Source organism: Dromiciops gliroides, chromosome 4 (genome assembly GCF_019393635.1).
Source record: "Dromiciops gliroides isolate mDroGli1 chromosome 4, mDroGli1.pri, whole genome shotgun sequence".
NCBI lineage: Eukaryota > Metazoa > Chordata > Mammalia > Microbiotheria > Microbiotheriidae > Dromiciops > Dromiciops gliroides.
Genome location: NC_057864.1, coordinates 263,970,331 through 263,985,216, shown reverse-complemented (window position 1 = coordinate 263,985,216; position 14,886 = coordinate 263,970,331). Strand labels below are relative to the sequence as shown.

The following is a 14,886-nucleotide window of genomic DNA, read 5'->3' as shown; positions in this document are numbered from 1 at the left end:
TTGTTCCTACTGCTCCTTCCACCTTGAATGCCCTCTTTCTCTGTTGCTGCCTTTTGAAATCTTCTCCATCCTTCAGTGCCCCAAACAACCACCACCTTCTCCCTGAAGCCTTCCCTGGTTTTCTCCCTCCCTACAACTCATCTTTCCTTTCTTTGTGATCACAAAACACTTTGTTCATCTGCTGTAGTAATATGTCCTTCCATGTATTAGGGTCATTTGCCATATGTCTGGCCTCTCCTCCTAGATAATAGGCTTCTTGGGGACTAAGACCATATCTTATCTTTGTGTCTTCCCCATAGTGCCTTGTATGTAGTGAGTGCTCAATAAGTATTTGCCTCTTTATGGATTCATTTTAACCCTGTTGTAGATCTTTGGTCCTTTAAAAACTCAGTGGTGGTGGGAATCAATCAGTCCTCTATTCTGGTCTTTCCTGTTGCTATCTAACACCTTCTTGGGTTTTTGTTCTTCCTTCCCCACCTTTTCTTTCAGCTTATATTCCTTACCACCACTCCTGCTCAGCCCAAGCAGCTGACTTCTGAACAGGATGCCATGAATCTCTCTGGCACGTATCTCCATTTTGACTCTGCCACTGGCCACTGGCTTACCTGTGACAAGTGTCCAGCTGGAACTTTTGTGTCTGAGCACTGTACCAACACTACCCTGCGGGTCTGCAGCCGCTGCCCCCCTGGGACTTTTACCAGGCACGAGAATGGCATCCAGAAATGCCATAACTGTAGTCAACCTTGCCAACAGCCAATGGTTGAGAAATTACCCTGTACTGCCTTGAGTGACCGGGAATGTGCTTGCCAACCTGGCACATTTCAGTCTAATGGTACCTGTGTCCCCCACACGGTTTGTCCCGTGGGTTGGGGCGTACGGAAGAAAGGGACGGAGACTGAAGACGTGCGGTGCAAGCAGTGCCCTTCGGGTACCTTTTCTGATGTGCCTTCTAGTGTGAGGAAATGCAAAACTTACACCAACTGCCTGAGCCAGAACCTGATGGTGGTAAAGCTGGGGACGAAAGAGACAGACAACGTCTGTGGCCCGCTCCCGACTTACCCAGGCACGCTTCCGTCTTTCCCTGACACAACCATCCTTGCCAGCCCCAAGCAGGTGGAAAACCAGGAAGTTCCTTCTCCCACTTACATTCCCAAAGGTAACTGCGCCATGACCTTGCTAAAATGTGGGTTAGCAGGATGGGTCTGAGCACCAGGGATGCTGGGTAAAGATGGACTGCCCCCCAGAGTGGTTTCTGTCTAATTCACTAGCCCTCCTGATAAGAGCACCTGGTGTATACCCAAAACTCTTACTTCCTTTTAAGGGTATAGACTATTCTTCAGGGCTATAAAATCTGGCTTCCCTTGAGATATCCACATAAAAAGATGGGGCAGATTTTTAAAAGTAAGTCCATGGATCTCATTTCAGTCATAACATTCAGAGTTTCTTCCTAATAAACCTTTCACTGTAGCTGTTGATGGGAGCATATTGGATTTAGGATCATAGACTCATCAATTTAGAACTAAAAGGGACCTTGAAGGCCATTCTATTTCAATCCCTTCATTTTATACATGAGGTAATTGAGGGGCATAGAAATAAAGTGACTTGCCCAGGGTTACATGGCTAGTATGTGTCAGAAGCTGGATTTGAACCTAGGTTTTCCTGGCTCCAAGTCCAGCATTCTGTCTAATTGTTGACTTTCCATCTTTTTTTGTTTCTCTACCCGAGTCACCCTCAACTATACCCCTAATCATGGTTACTTTATCCTTTTCTGTTAAGTGCTACTAGACTTCAAAATTTCTCCTCTGAGGGTATTGTCTTGAAGTAGTTGCCACTACATTTTTATAAACTCTGACAATTTCGCAAAGGTTAAGGTACTAAGAAATATGAGGACCGAGGGAGAGAGAAGAAAAGGGAACATGGGAGCTGAAGGAGATTCTCAGGTTGGTTATGAGGGAGGCAAGTGAATCATGCAGGTGATGGGAAAGTTGGAAACTTTGGCAATAAAACAAACTGATGTGTCCTATTTAATTAACCTGGAGTAACTTAGCATGGATTATGTGAAACATATATCATTTCTCTCCTCCTTAGGATTCTGACTTTTTAAAAAATTTACTCCTCAGGGGCAGCTAGGTGGCACAGTGGATAAAGCACCACCCCTGGATTCAGGAGGACCTGAGTTCAAATCCAGTCTCAGACATTTGACTGTTACTAGCTGTGCAACCCTGGGCAAGTCACTTAACCCTTATTGCCCCACAAAAAACCCCACAAAAACAAAAACTTACTCCTCAACTATCGACTCTACATTGGTGTCTGTGCTTTGATGTTTTTCAAAATTCCAGTATGTAAAATAGGCATCACGGAGCTCTCCAGAAATATCCAAAACTGAGCAAGCTTTTTCTAATATTCTCTACAGAGAGTTTTTTAATCCAATCAATTCAACTCAACAAATATTTAGTAAGCCTACTAGGAGATTGTCTGCCCCAAATATCTTGTCCTACTCTCAGGGGCTGCTGTGCAGTGATGATGGTAGAGTCCAAAGGAAGTGAAACAATACCCAACAGCATAGATAAGCCTAAACTTTGGACAATCGCCCCCCCACCCCTGTCAAAAAAAAAAAAACCCAAGAGTTGATTGTAGAAGAAATCTTAAGCAATGAGTTAAAGAATGGAGAAAGTCAGATGAGAAGTCTTCTATGTTTAATATCACCTGTGGCATAACTACCCTCAGTTTCTTGGTTACGAAACAGATTTGGCTCTGCTTTTCATCCCAGAGCTGAGTGAGATATTGTTATTGCTGTCCTTCTGCAGCCCATTTTACAGAAGAGGAAACTGAGGCAAACAGGGTTAAGTGACTTGCCTAGGGTCACACAGTTAGTAAGTGTCTGAGGCCATATCTGAACTCGTTAATTGAGTTTTTCCAATTCCAGACTTGGCGCTCTATCCAATGTGTTACCTAGCTGCCCAGCAAATTGTTTATGAAACTACAAACACACATACAAACGCACCAACATAGAATCAATGTGGGAAGGGAGCTTGAGTTCTTTATTTGAAATTTGAGGTCCCACTTTGAAGCCTGAATCCCTGCTTTAATGCCCTTGACAAGTGGTCATCTAGCTTCTGTTTGAAGATCTCTGGTGATGGGCACCTCACTACTCTTCAGGATAGCCCATTCCAGTTAGTTATTGTTTAACCTTTTTGAAAATTTTCATCCAATTGATCTGAGAGGTGACATAGAGTGGAAAGAACACTAGGATTTGGAGTCAGAGAACTCAAGTTTAAATCCCAGCTTTTCCACTTAACTACGTGTGTGACCTGGTGCAAGTCATTTCATTTCTCTGGGTCACCTTATCTTCAAAATGAGGTGGTTGTACTCTGGCCTCTCTGAGCTACTTTTGGGCTCTAATTCTATGATCTCCTGCTGCCACGTAAGTCATGGCCAGACCTTTCTGCTTCTCCTTTTCAACTTTGTTTAAATCCAACATTTGACTGCATGGAGGTACAATCAAACTGTGTTTCCTTATTTACTCTTATTCCTCCCCACAACCCCCCCCCCCCCCCCGCCAAGTCCCCCAATCTCTGTGACAGTGATAGTTTAATTGTAAAATCTTTTCTTGCCTCTCCCCAAAGCCCAGCTAATGAGACATTTGGTTCAAATTCAATCATCTTTTCTTGTATCTGGGCCAAGCTGGGTGGGGATAGGAGAGAGGAGAGCAGAAAAATCTCTTTCTCTCTCCCACTCCTCCCCTATCCTGTCTCCTTTTCTTTCTGTCTCTCTCCCTCTCTGTCTTTCTTTCCTTCTCCCTCTCCCACTTCCTTTCTCTTTCCATCTCTGTCTTCCTTTCTCTCTCTCTGTCTTCCTTCCTCCCTCTCCCACTTCCTTTCTCTCTCTATCTCCCTCTTCCTTTCTCTCTCCATCTCCCTCTTCCTTTTTCCCTCTCCCACTTCCTTTCTCTCTCCCTCTCTCTCTCTTCTTCCTAGCCATCTGTAGAACTATTTCCAAGTTTCCCTTGCCTCCCTTTTCTTCTCTTCCCTCCCTCTCTCTTTTAACATCTATATAAACACACCCACATATGTTTTCATAAAAGTGTACATGCCGAATTGCTTTCCTTTATTGCAGGTATGAACTCTACGGGATCTAACTCTTCTGCTTCTGCCAGACCAAAGGTACACAGTGGCAGCCAGGAATTGGCAGCCCCCAAAAATGCCACCTCAGCCAAGGAGAGGGGAGGTGTGAATAAGACCTTCCCAAACCTCCAGGTTGTGAACCACCAGCAAATTCACCACCACCGGCATATCCAGTCGGTCCTAAAGCCACTGCCCCCCATGGAGGCTGCGGGAGGGGAACGGTCCAGCACGCCCATCAAGGCCCCCAAAAGGGGATCTCCCAGGCAGAACCTACACAAACATTTTGATATCAATGAGCACTTGCCTTGGATGATCGTCCTCTTCCTCCTGCTGGTGCTTGTGGTGATTGTGGTGTGCAGCATTCGGAAGAGCTCAAGGACTCTAAAGAAAGGCCCCCGCCAGGATCCCAGTGCCATTGTGGAGAAGGCTGGCCTGAAGAAATCCTTAACCCCGACGCAGAACAGGGAGAAATGGGTTTACTACTGCAATGGGCATGGTGAGTCCTTCTCCATCTCTTTCTGGATCCTTCTTTCTCCCAAGGTACTAGAGGGCTTGGAAAAAAGGGAGATGGAGGTGCTGATGGCAGTGTTCTTTAGGTATGTCTTTGGACATGCTCTCAGGGCTAGCTGTACTTTAGGGAAAAAAGAGATCAATATGTTGGTTCCAATGAGTTGAAAATGGATAAATACACTTCCTTATTTATATTAAAACAGAGGCTGTTCCAGGAGCGTAGAGATGGAAAGGATCTTAGAAATCATTTCCCCCAAACTTTACTTCATACAATTGATGACACCGAGTCCACACAACTTAACTTAGAATAAATATAAAATCAGAGTAGGAAGAACTCTCAGCAAGTATTTAGTCTATCTCATTCCTGAGCAGGAATCCCCTCTAAAACACATGATCATTCAGGCACTACTTGAGTAGTTTTGAAGACCTTGAGTGATGGGGAATTTACTACCTAATAAAGACAATCCATTCCATTTTTGGTCATATTCAATTTTAGGTAGCTATGTGACCTATGGACCAGTCACATGATTAGTGATAGAATTGGTCTTCTGATTCCTACTCCAGTGTTCTTTCTGAACTGAATAAGAGTAGGGGTAGGAACCCTACTTCTACAATTTTTTTTTTGTTATATCAGAAATTGGGACATTAGTAGTTGGCCTGATAGAGCCATTCCTGGTATATGGGGTACTGGTTGAGTTTCGGCCTTTTGGATCTGAATTTCTAAAGTTAAGATTTGCATTATTTGCCATTTAAAAAATGCATTAACAGAAGTGAAAGTTCCCTTGTCTACTGGGATTTTTAGATACTCAAAGACTATTCATTTTGTGTTTATCTGATTGAGGATCCTATGGCTGAATTGAAAGTCCAGAGAACTGAGTTCAAATCCTTGATGACCTTGGACAAGTCACTTATGAGATGGGATTAAGTAAATTCTAAGGTCCCTTCCACTCTAAAGTCATTCATCTACAACTGAATCCTAGAATGTTAAAACCTGAAGTTATTTAGAAGTCATAGCATCATAGATCTAGAGCTTAAGGGGCCTTTGAGATCACCCAGGACAATCCATTTATTTTATGGGTGAGGAACCTGAGGCCCAGAGGGAGAGAGTGAGGCATGAGAAGGCACAGAAGATAAGAGTGTTGGGCTTGGAATCAAGGAAGACTTTAGTTTAATTCCTGGCTCAGGCACTTCACTGTGCAACCCTGGACAGGTCACCAGCCCTCAGTTTCCTTATTTATACCATAGGGATAATTGTAGTGCCTACCTCAGGATTATTGTGAGGCTCCAATGAGATGTCATATGAAAAGTCCTTTGCAAACTTTAAAGTGTATACAAATGATGTAAGATATTGGTCTATGCCCAATTTCTGCCATGTTGCTTTCCAGTTTTCCCAACAGTTTTTTACCAAATAATGGATTCTTATTCCAAAATTTTAAGTCTTTACACTTGTCAAAGACAAGTTTATATTTATTTGTTGCTGTAAGTTGTACGTCTACTCTGTTTCATTGATCTACCTTTCTACTTCTTAGCCAGTACCAGATAGTTTGGATAATTACTGCCTTATAGTTTAAGATTTGCATAAAATAATAGCAATACTGTTTTAAGAATGACATTGAGTGAATATGTCATTTTGACTATTATAAATACCCAAATTAACTATAAAGGACATGTGAAGAAAGGTGCTCTCTGCATCCAGAGAAAGAACTGATAAATAGAAGTATGTATAGAATAATTTTATGTACATATACATATATGTGTATATATATATTTTTTCTCATACTCAACCAGATGGCTATCATTAACCACAATAGGGTATATATGTGTGTGTGTATATACACATATCCCTATTTGTGTAGATGTGTATACATGTGTGTGTGTGTATATCTATCTGTATATATGAGTACACAAATACACATGCATATATGTAGGTTATATATATGTATATGTGTGTATGTGTGTGTGTATATACCTATTTGTGTCTAATGGTAGCCATCTCTTGGGGGGGAGGGAAAAAAGGGGAGATAATTTACATGATAACTTTATTAAATATTTAAAAGGAATAGCAAGTTATACTTTATTTGCAGTTTGATGTGCAAATAATAATAAAGCATGTATAAATGGAAGCTAGCTTTAAAGGATTTGCCTGAGGTTGCATACTGCTTTAGTGGCAAAGTCAGGACAAGGCTTTGGATTTCCTGACCACCTCCAGCCCAGTGCCAGCACCAGATAACCTAGAACCCTTTGGTTTCATTTAAGCAGAATCATACTCGAGATTCTGGGATAAGATGTCATGACCAATGAGTAATCAGCTTCCCAGGACTTTGACCATTTCTTTAGTTTCCTGGGAATTGGAAAGGTTCTTAGAGGTCACTCAGTCCAGATCTCTCACTTTATATATGAGGCAACTGAGGTCCAGAGAGGTTTAGTGACTTGCCTAAAGTCACACAGGCATAAGTAACTTAGCAGGGAATCAAACTCACTTGCTGAGGCCCAAAGACCAATCCTCTTTTCACTGTATCGCATTACCTCCTATGTAAGGACTTCATTTTTCTTGTCAGGGAAACAATTCTTAACTACCTTTCTGGATCCCAGGACTTCCACAGGCTCCTGTCCCTTTTAAGATAAAAGGTTAGCTTGTCCAGAGGTAAGGTGGGTCAGAATATTATTTCCTTTTGCTTGTTTCCTTTCTAACCTTAGCTGAGAGACAGATGGAGGCCTGACCTAGGCATGTTGGCTTCTGGCCACTGCAGAGCAGATGACTGTATACCTGAGTCAAGGAATCTCTCTTCTGGAAATCTGGACTGACTGGGTGGCTTAAATTGTCCTCCAAAAGCTCTAGTCGCACATATTATATCTTGTCCCTGACTCATCTGGCTAAAGTCCTTGCCCACCCCCTCAGTGTTTCCATGGGAAAGTAAATTTTGAAGGCCTTTTTAGAATCTGTCTGTATTGTCATCTTGTTACTTGAGTTACCCTAGAACTGCTATTGTCTTTTAGAAGTTGTGTTTAACAGAACTGGTTCTCCTGAGCAGTTGTCAGACCCTGGAGGGATGGAGTAAGTTTTATAGCTAAAACTTAGGTTGGCACCAAAAAGATAATTTCACCTAATAATGATCTAACCATTTTTATCATACTTTATGCAGCAAGTGTATAAAACATTTTGATGTCTACTGCCTTATTTGATCCTCTACTGAGATAATCAATGAATAAATCAATAAACATTTGTTAAGGGCTCACTATGTGCCAGTCATTGTGCAAAGCCCTGGGGATACAAAAAGAAGCAAAAAATAGTCCCTGCCCACAAGGAGCATCTATCTAATGATATCAATCTAATGATATATTACTGGTTAGCTTAGTAGAGTACATTAGTTACAGTGTATTAATGTAACTGTTCTACGTAACAATATATATTAGTACAACGTGCTAATGTAAACTCCTTTCTCGAGAAGGAAAGAGCAAAGCACTCCAGTATCTTTGCCAAGAAAACCCTATGAATAGTGCTGGTGTCCTGTGGTTTACTCAACAATGACTGAACAACAACAACAATGTAACTGTGAAGTGGGTAGGGCAGATGGTAGTATTCCCATTTTAGAGATGTGGAAATTGAGATTCAGAAGTTAAGGGACTTGCTTATAATTACATAGATAATAAGAAAGAGAACCTAAGTCCTTTGATTTGAAGTCCACTCTTAGAAACCAATATGATTCAAGCAGCCTTAGAAACAGCTGCCTCCATGCCTTTAAAATTATATATATATATATATATATATATTGGGGACAACTAGGTGGCGAAGTGGATAAAGCACAGGCCCTGGATTCAGGAGGACCTGAGTTCAAATCTGGCCTCAGACACTTGACACTTACTAGCTGTGTGACCCTGGGCAAGTCACTTCATGCTCATTGCCCTGCAAAAAACCCCAAATAAACAAAATGATATGTATCGCTGGGCAAGTGGGAGTCTCAACTGCTGGGGAGGCTGAAGCTGGCTGGCATATCTCTTAAGCTCCGGGGGTTTTGAACTGAAGTGAGCTATGCTAATGAAGTCCTTGGGATTGAAGGGTGGGGCAGGACTGGGTTGTCCAGGTCAGAAATGGAGTAAGTCAAAGATCCCTTGCTGATCTATGGTGGGATCAAGGGCCTTTGAGCAGTCCCCTCTATTTGCAGCCTGGGAGAGATGAGGAGACCCAGTCTTGACAAACAAAAAACAACTAACCAAACAAAAACCCAATCTGTGCCCTAAAAAAAACAAACCAAAACATTCTACTATCCCCAACAATAATATGCATTGTTTGGAATTTGAAGGGGAAGGACCAAATTAGCTAAAGCATGATTCAGGACTTGTGTGAATCTAGCTTTTTAGCAATCCTCTCTGTGTGCTAATGACTTAAGTCACATTGGCTTTATTTGATGCCACCATTTCTTCAAATGGTGTATTGACATCTTACCTCCATGATTTAATATTAGTTCTTTTGGACTTGTAGGTTCTTCTAAAGGTGTTTGTTTTGCTTTCCAACTTCTCAGTTTCTAAGGAGAAAGAAGGAAAGTCCCCATTGCAAAAAACTCTTCAATGTCAGAGACTGGCTGTAGAGACAAGAGCCTATTGATCTGAACAAAACATAACAATCCCTTTTCTTCCTAGTCCTTTGACAAAGGAACCCAACTGTGAGGCAGCAATAGTACATATATGGAAAGAACCCTAGACAAGATGTTGGGACACAAATATTATTCTAGTCCATGCTATGTCATCAACTAGGTGTGAGACCATGATGGGTAAATAATTTTTTCTCACTGGACTTCATTTTCCTCCTTTGTTGAAAAAAATTGACAGTTCAACTAGACCTTGAAATTCTCTTCTAGCTCCCAAATATCTCTATTTTGGGGGGGGGGCAAGTCTCTCCTTGCTGAGTTGTATTTTGGTATATCAAAGATCATTTGACCTTGAATCCATCTCCCTTCCTTCCCATAAAAAATCAGTTACTGAAACCTTCCTTAATCCTTAGGATGAGCTACCAAGTCATTCATCATCAGTAAAGATCCTGGAGAAAGGAAGGGGGGGGTGGCATTTAGGGTGAAACTGATTTCCTTCCCCTACAGAGATTAAAGTATGCTCTCTACTTCTTCATTTTAAAGAAGTAACACTAGTCCTGAACACTAGGAAGGTAACAAATATATTCAATGTAATAACAGTTTTGAGAAAACCATTTGAAGATTTTCCTTGGATTTGTTGAAATTCAACAAATGGGTTCTTGGAGACTACTGGATGAATGCTCCTGCCCTCGGGGAGCTTGTGGTCTACGGTGGGGATAAATACCTTGAAGAAGTCAATAGAAAAGAAATAAAGACATATTGAAGGCACAAACATGGCATTTTGAACAGTTATCTATGGTAGCAGTAATAATAATAGCAATGATGATAATAGCTTGCTAACATTTATATAGCAATTTCTATGTGCCAGTCATGTGTTAAGTTCTTTACATTTATTAACTCATTTGATCCTCAAGATAATCCTGGGATTATTATTATTATTATTATCCTCATTTTATGGAGAAAACACTGAGACACAGACAGTGGTCAATTAACTTACCTAAGGTCACATAGCTAGTAGGTATCTTAGGCCAGATTTGAATACAAGTCTTCTTGACTTTAGGCCCGCTGATATTATAGATGTATATATATATAGAATACATTTATTACATACACAATATACCTGTATGTATATGCATGTGTACATATGCTCCTGCTGTTGTTTTATTTGGATATGGAACAGAGCCTCCAACCACTGCTGGCTATGTGGCCTGGGTCAAATGTCTACCTTTGTTCTGAGAGGGAAAAGCAAGGGGGAAAGGAGTTGTAAGTGGAAGGTAGAGATATTAAATTGCATTTTATAGCACATTTAGCTTTATACGAAGCAATTCTTTGTAGCAGTCTGTTTAGTAAGTAGCTCAAGTGGTGTTTATCCTGATTTCATAGACAAGAAATCTGAGCCTCAGAAAATTCTAGTAACTTCCTGAAAGCCGTGCAGCTGATAGGTGTCAGATCATGGGATTTAAACCCAGTCTTGTAATTACAAATAAATCCAAGGCTCTTAACCACTGCCTCTATGTGTAAAGGGAGAAACAGCTCAGCATCTGCCCTCAATTTGGAAAGAGGCATGAATTCAACCCAGTGGTAAGGAGGAAGTTATTTTACGACCTATCTTGGCGCTACTCCTTCTTTCTCATTTATTGGCTTCTATCTTGCTCTGTTGGTCATTCAGAAATCATTTCCTTGGAACTGGGGTGAGGAGGTGAAGTAAGGAGTGGGAAGTCCTCAGCTTTAATACCCTAATACTCCATTCTACTTCAACTTCAAAAGGGTTTGGAATTTAGCTGCAAATTTTGTAGAGAGAAGCACTTGGTTAGCTCTGCTGGGCACATGGTAAGCATGTAATAAAGACTTTTGCTTTCATTCATTTCATTCATTCATTCATTCATTCATTCATTCATTCATTCATTTAATTCATACATTCATTCGTGGAACTTGGAAGGCTTCTTCTAGAAAGCAGGCGTCTAACTCTCCAGGACATTTCCCTATCAATTTTCATGTGGTATTTCAAAAAGGTTGTTGAATTTCTTATCTTTGGGAGCCACACTGGGGGTAGCTTAAGAGAGAAATTAGGAAAAGAGAGAATGAGAGGTGGGGAGAAGACTGAGATCATTTTGTTAAATCTGTATAGAGTGGCAGATTATCATTTTATTTAGTCTCTGGAGTTTCGGGGTCAAGAATCAGGGTCAGATAGGTCTCTTGGGGGGGAATAATGAAAAATAATTTTTCCTGTGGCATTTTTCTAAATGTACATTTATGTGTATGTGTGTGTGTGTGGGGGGGTGTCAATGAGTGTTAAGTGACTTGTCCAGAGTCACACAGCTAGTAAGTGTCAAGTGTCTAAGTCAGATTTGAACTCAGTTCCTCCTGAATCCAGGGCCGGTGCTCTATCCACTGCGCCACCTAGCTGCCCCCAATGTACATGTTTTTAAGACTAGTAAACTGTGTTCTCCATGGTACATAGGTATTTAACTTGTGATAAATCAAATTCTATCTGCTATAGAGAGTTCAGAGGGTCTGTTGGACAGTAACACATCTGGGGTGGCTGGCAATTCCAAACCTTTCCCATGGTGTTTGTTACCTTCCTATTGTCCCAATCCTGCATTTAGGTTGCCTCAACACTCAAGAACCATGGGATGATAGATATAAAGCTAGAAGAGAGAGACCCCAGAGGCCATCAAATCCAACTCTCATTTTACAGATGAGGAAACTGAGGCCCAAGGTCACTTAGTGGCAGAAATGGCCTTTGAACGTACATCTTTAGATTCCAGAGCTAGAATGAACCTATGAACTGGTTGCTATGCAATGTCAAATTCTCATTGTGAATTTGCCATGAAATAAACTCATTTCAATAAGACTCTGATTTTGAAAAAAATTAAGGCAAATAGGAATCCCATTCCCAAGGATATTTCTTTCTTTTTTCTTTTCTTTTCCTTCCTTCCTTCCTTCCTTCCTTCCTTCCTTCCTTCCTTCCTTCCTTCCTTCCTTCCTTCCTTCCTTCCTTCCTTCCTTCCTTCCTTCCTTCCTTCCTTCCTTCTTTCCTTCCTTCCTTCCTTCCTTTGCTTCCAAGGGTATCTCAAATGGGAATCTCATTCCCCTTTTTCTCTTTTATACGATATTACTCCCTGTGTTACAATATTGTCTGGGTATAGCGATACAGTTGCTATGCAGGCCATGTAGAGGACTGAATTCAATTGGCTTGGGCTTGTGAAGACATCTGTTGGAGAATTGGTACCTCCCTGTGCAAGCTGGAAGTAGGGCAGGAAAAGAGTTACCTTTTATAGAATTGTGTGTTATAATGACATTCGTTTGAACAGCAAGCCCAGAATGCCTGATAACTACTTTGATTGTCTAGTTCACTTTGTTTTGGGGTATTTGATTATAGATTACTGCACAGTGACTTTCATTATACAATGAACTGCAGTAAATTCCATTGCAGACCCTGATCTGCAGTGGTAGCATTTTCTCAACCAGTAAAATCATAGATCTGTTTTTTTTTTTTTTAAAGGACTTGGACTAGATTGATTTAGATCAGTGGTGTTAAACTCAAAGAAAAATGGGTACATAAAGATTCCCTGAAACTGCGTATTGACTTAGTTTTAAAATGTCATGTTGACGATTTTATTGTATTTTATTTATTATAAATATTTCCCCATTACATTTTAATCTGGCTTGGGAAATATTTAGTTGTTTGAAACTTTATCTAAATCCTGGTTTAGAAGACAGGGCCAGATCTTACAGTGCTTTCTACCACAGCCCTAGCACATTTTTGTACAAATCATAGGTGTTTAGCCAGTACTTTAGAATTATAGGGTTTAGAGCTGTAAGGGACCTTAGCAATCATCTAATCTAGCCCCTTGATTTTGCCAGTGAACAAAACTGGCTCAAAGGTTTTAATGACTTGTCCAAGTCAAATTAGTACAAAGTAGAATGAATTAATTTATTTAGATGAGTCTCCAATTGAGATTTCCTTCTCCCCTCCCCCTATGCAAATTTGCTTTATTCATCTAAAATTGGATAGGGGGAATGGGCTAAAAAGGTTTTTATGTCAGTTTCCCCAGGCAAACTCCTGATAACATTCTTGTTAATGATAATCTAAAGGTGGTTACCTAATGAAATTCTGATCTCTCTTTGATGGTCAAGGGTAAATCCCTGTGATAAAAGATGCTAATGAGGTCAACTAAGACTGCAAGAAGGTGAGTAGACTGACCTATGGTCTCCAATAGTGTTTATCTAGCCATTGTTGGTCACTTGTTTTTTTTCAGTCTCGGCCAACTCTTCTTGTCCTCATTTGGGATTTTCCTGTTAAAGATACTGGTGTGCTTTGTCATTTCCTTCTCCAGCTCATTTTATAGATGAAGAAACTGAGGCAAAGGGAGTTAAGTGACTTTCCCTGGGTCACATAGCTAGTAAGTATCTGAGGCTGGAATTGAACTCAGGTCTTCCTGACTCTAGGCCCAGCTCTCTATCCACTGTGCCACCTACCTGTCCTTTATCTGATCCAGATGCAATTTTTTTCTTTGCCTAATTTTCCTAAAGTGAGTAGAAGGGGCTTTGAAATTCACCCACCAAAGCTGCTATAGAAAATATCCCTCTAGCAGGTTGCAAGTATGAGGAATAGCTACTGAATTTGAGCTCCTTGAGGGCAGTGATCAGACTGTTTTTGTATTTGTGTCCCCAGTGTTGGCACATAGTAGGCACTTGATAAGTGCTTGTTGGTTGGCTGCTTGATTGAGTAATTAAATTAGATATTCACCAAAGGAGGCCCATCACCTCCTATAAGGATTTCTATTTTATGCTGAGAATTAAAACAAAACAAACAAAAAACCAACCTAGTAAATATGGGCTAATGTGGGATATGTTTATTTGTAATGTTGGATAGCAGTTTCAAGGCATTGAACCATGAACATCCTCCTTTTCAGTCCCAATATCTACTTGACCACATGACAGCAGTGGCACTGAATTAACATAATTAGCTTAATGTAATCTTCATATACCTGAATTGGCTTAGAGCCTTAGACTAAGGCCAGTTGGCTCTACCTAAGTGAAATTCCTATATGAGAGACAGTAAACACTTAAAATGCTTTCTAGAAAGGGAAGGAAGGAAGGAAGGAAGGGAGGGAAGGAGGGAGGGAGAGAAAGGGAAAGAAAGAAAAGTTGAAGGAAAAAAGTTTACAAATATACTTGGGAATGGGATTCCCATTTGCCATAATTTTCTAAAATCAGAATCTTGTTTAAATCATTTATTTCAAGGCAAATCCACACTGAGAATTAGCAAGATGACATTGCAAGGCAACCATGTCATAGGATCATAGATCTCCAGATGGGATCAACTGTAGGGGCCAGCCAGTCCAACTCTCATTTAGTTAAGGAGGAAACAGGGCCAGGAAAGCTAAGAACCTTTCCTAGGTTACAAAGGGTAGGTCTTTTAAGAGACACATGGGGGACAACTAGTTGGTACAGTGGATAGAGCACCAGCCCTGGATTCAGGAGGACCTGAGTTCAAACCTGACTTTAGACACTTAACACTTACTAGCTGTGTGACCCTGAGCAAGTCACTTAACCCCAATTGCCTCACAAAAAAAAAAAAAAGAGACACATGGAATAGTTGAAATTTTTTGCTCTTGGGAGAGAAATGAGGGAAGAGGTTTCCTTACTTCATTCCTGGC

The 14,886-nt window shown here is 40.8% G+C and overlaps 1 protein-coding gene across 1 annotated transcript in view; it reads left to right on the top strand.

The window, feature by feature from the left end:
* The window catches only part of TNFRSF21 (TNF receptor superfamily member 21), a 117,359-nt gene that overhangs the window by 31,232 nt on the left and 71,241 nt on the right, over positions 1 to 14,886 (top strand). Inside the window, exons 2-3 of the mRNA XM_044004986.1 lie at positions 490 to 1,156; positions 4,117 to 4,620. Of these exons, the coding sequence (XP_043860921.1) occupies positions 490 to 1,156; positions 4,117 to 4,620 (1,171 nt within the window). The remainder of the gene's footprint in view (positions 1 to 489; positions 1,157 to 4,116; positions 4,621 to 14,886) is intronic.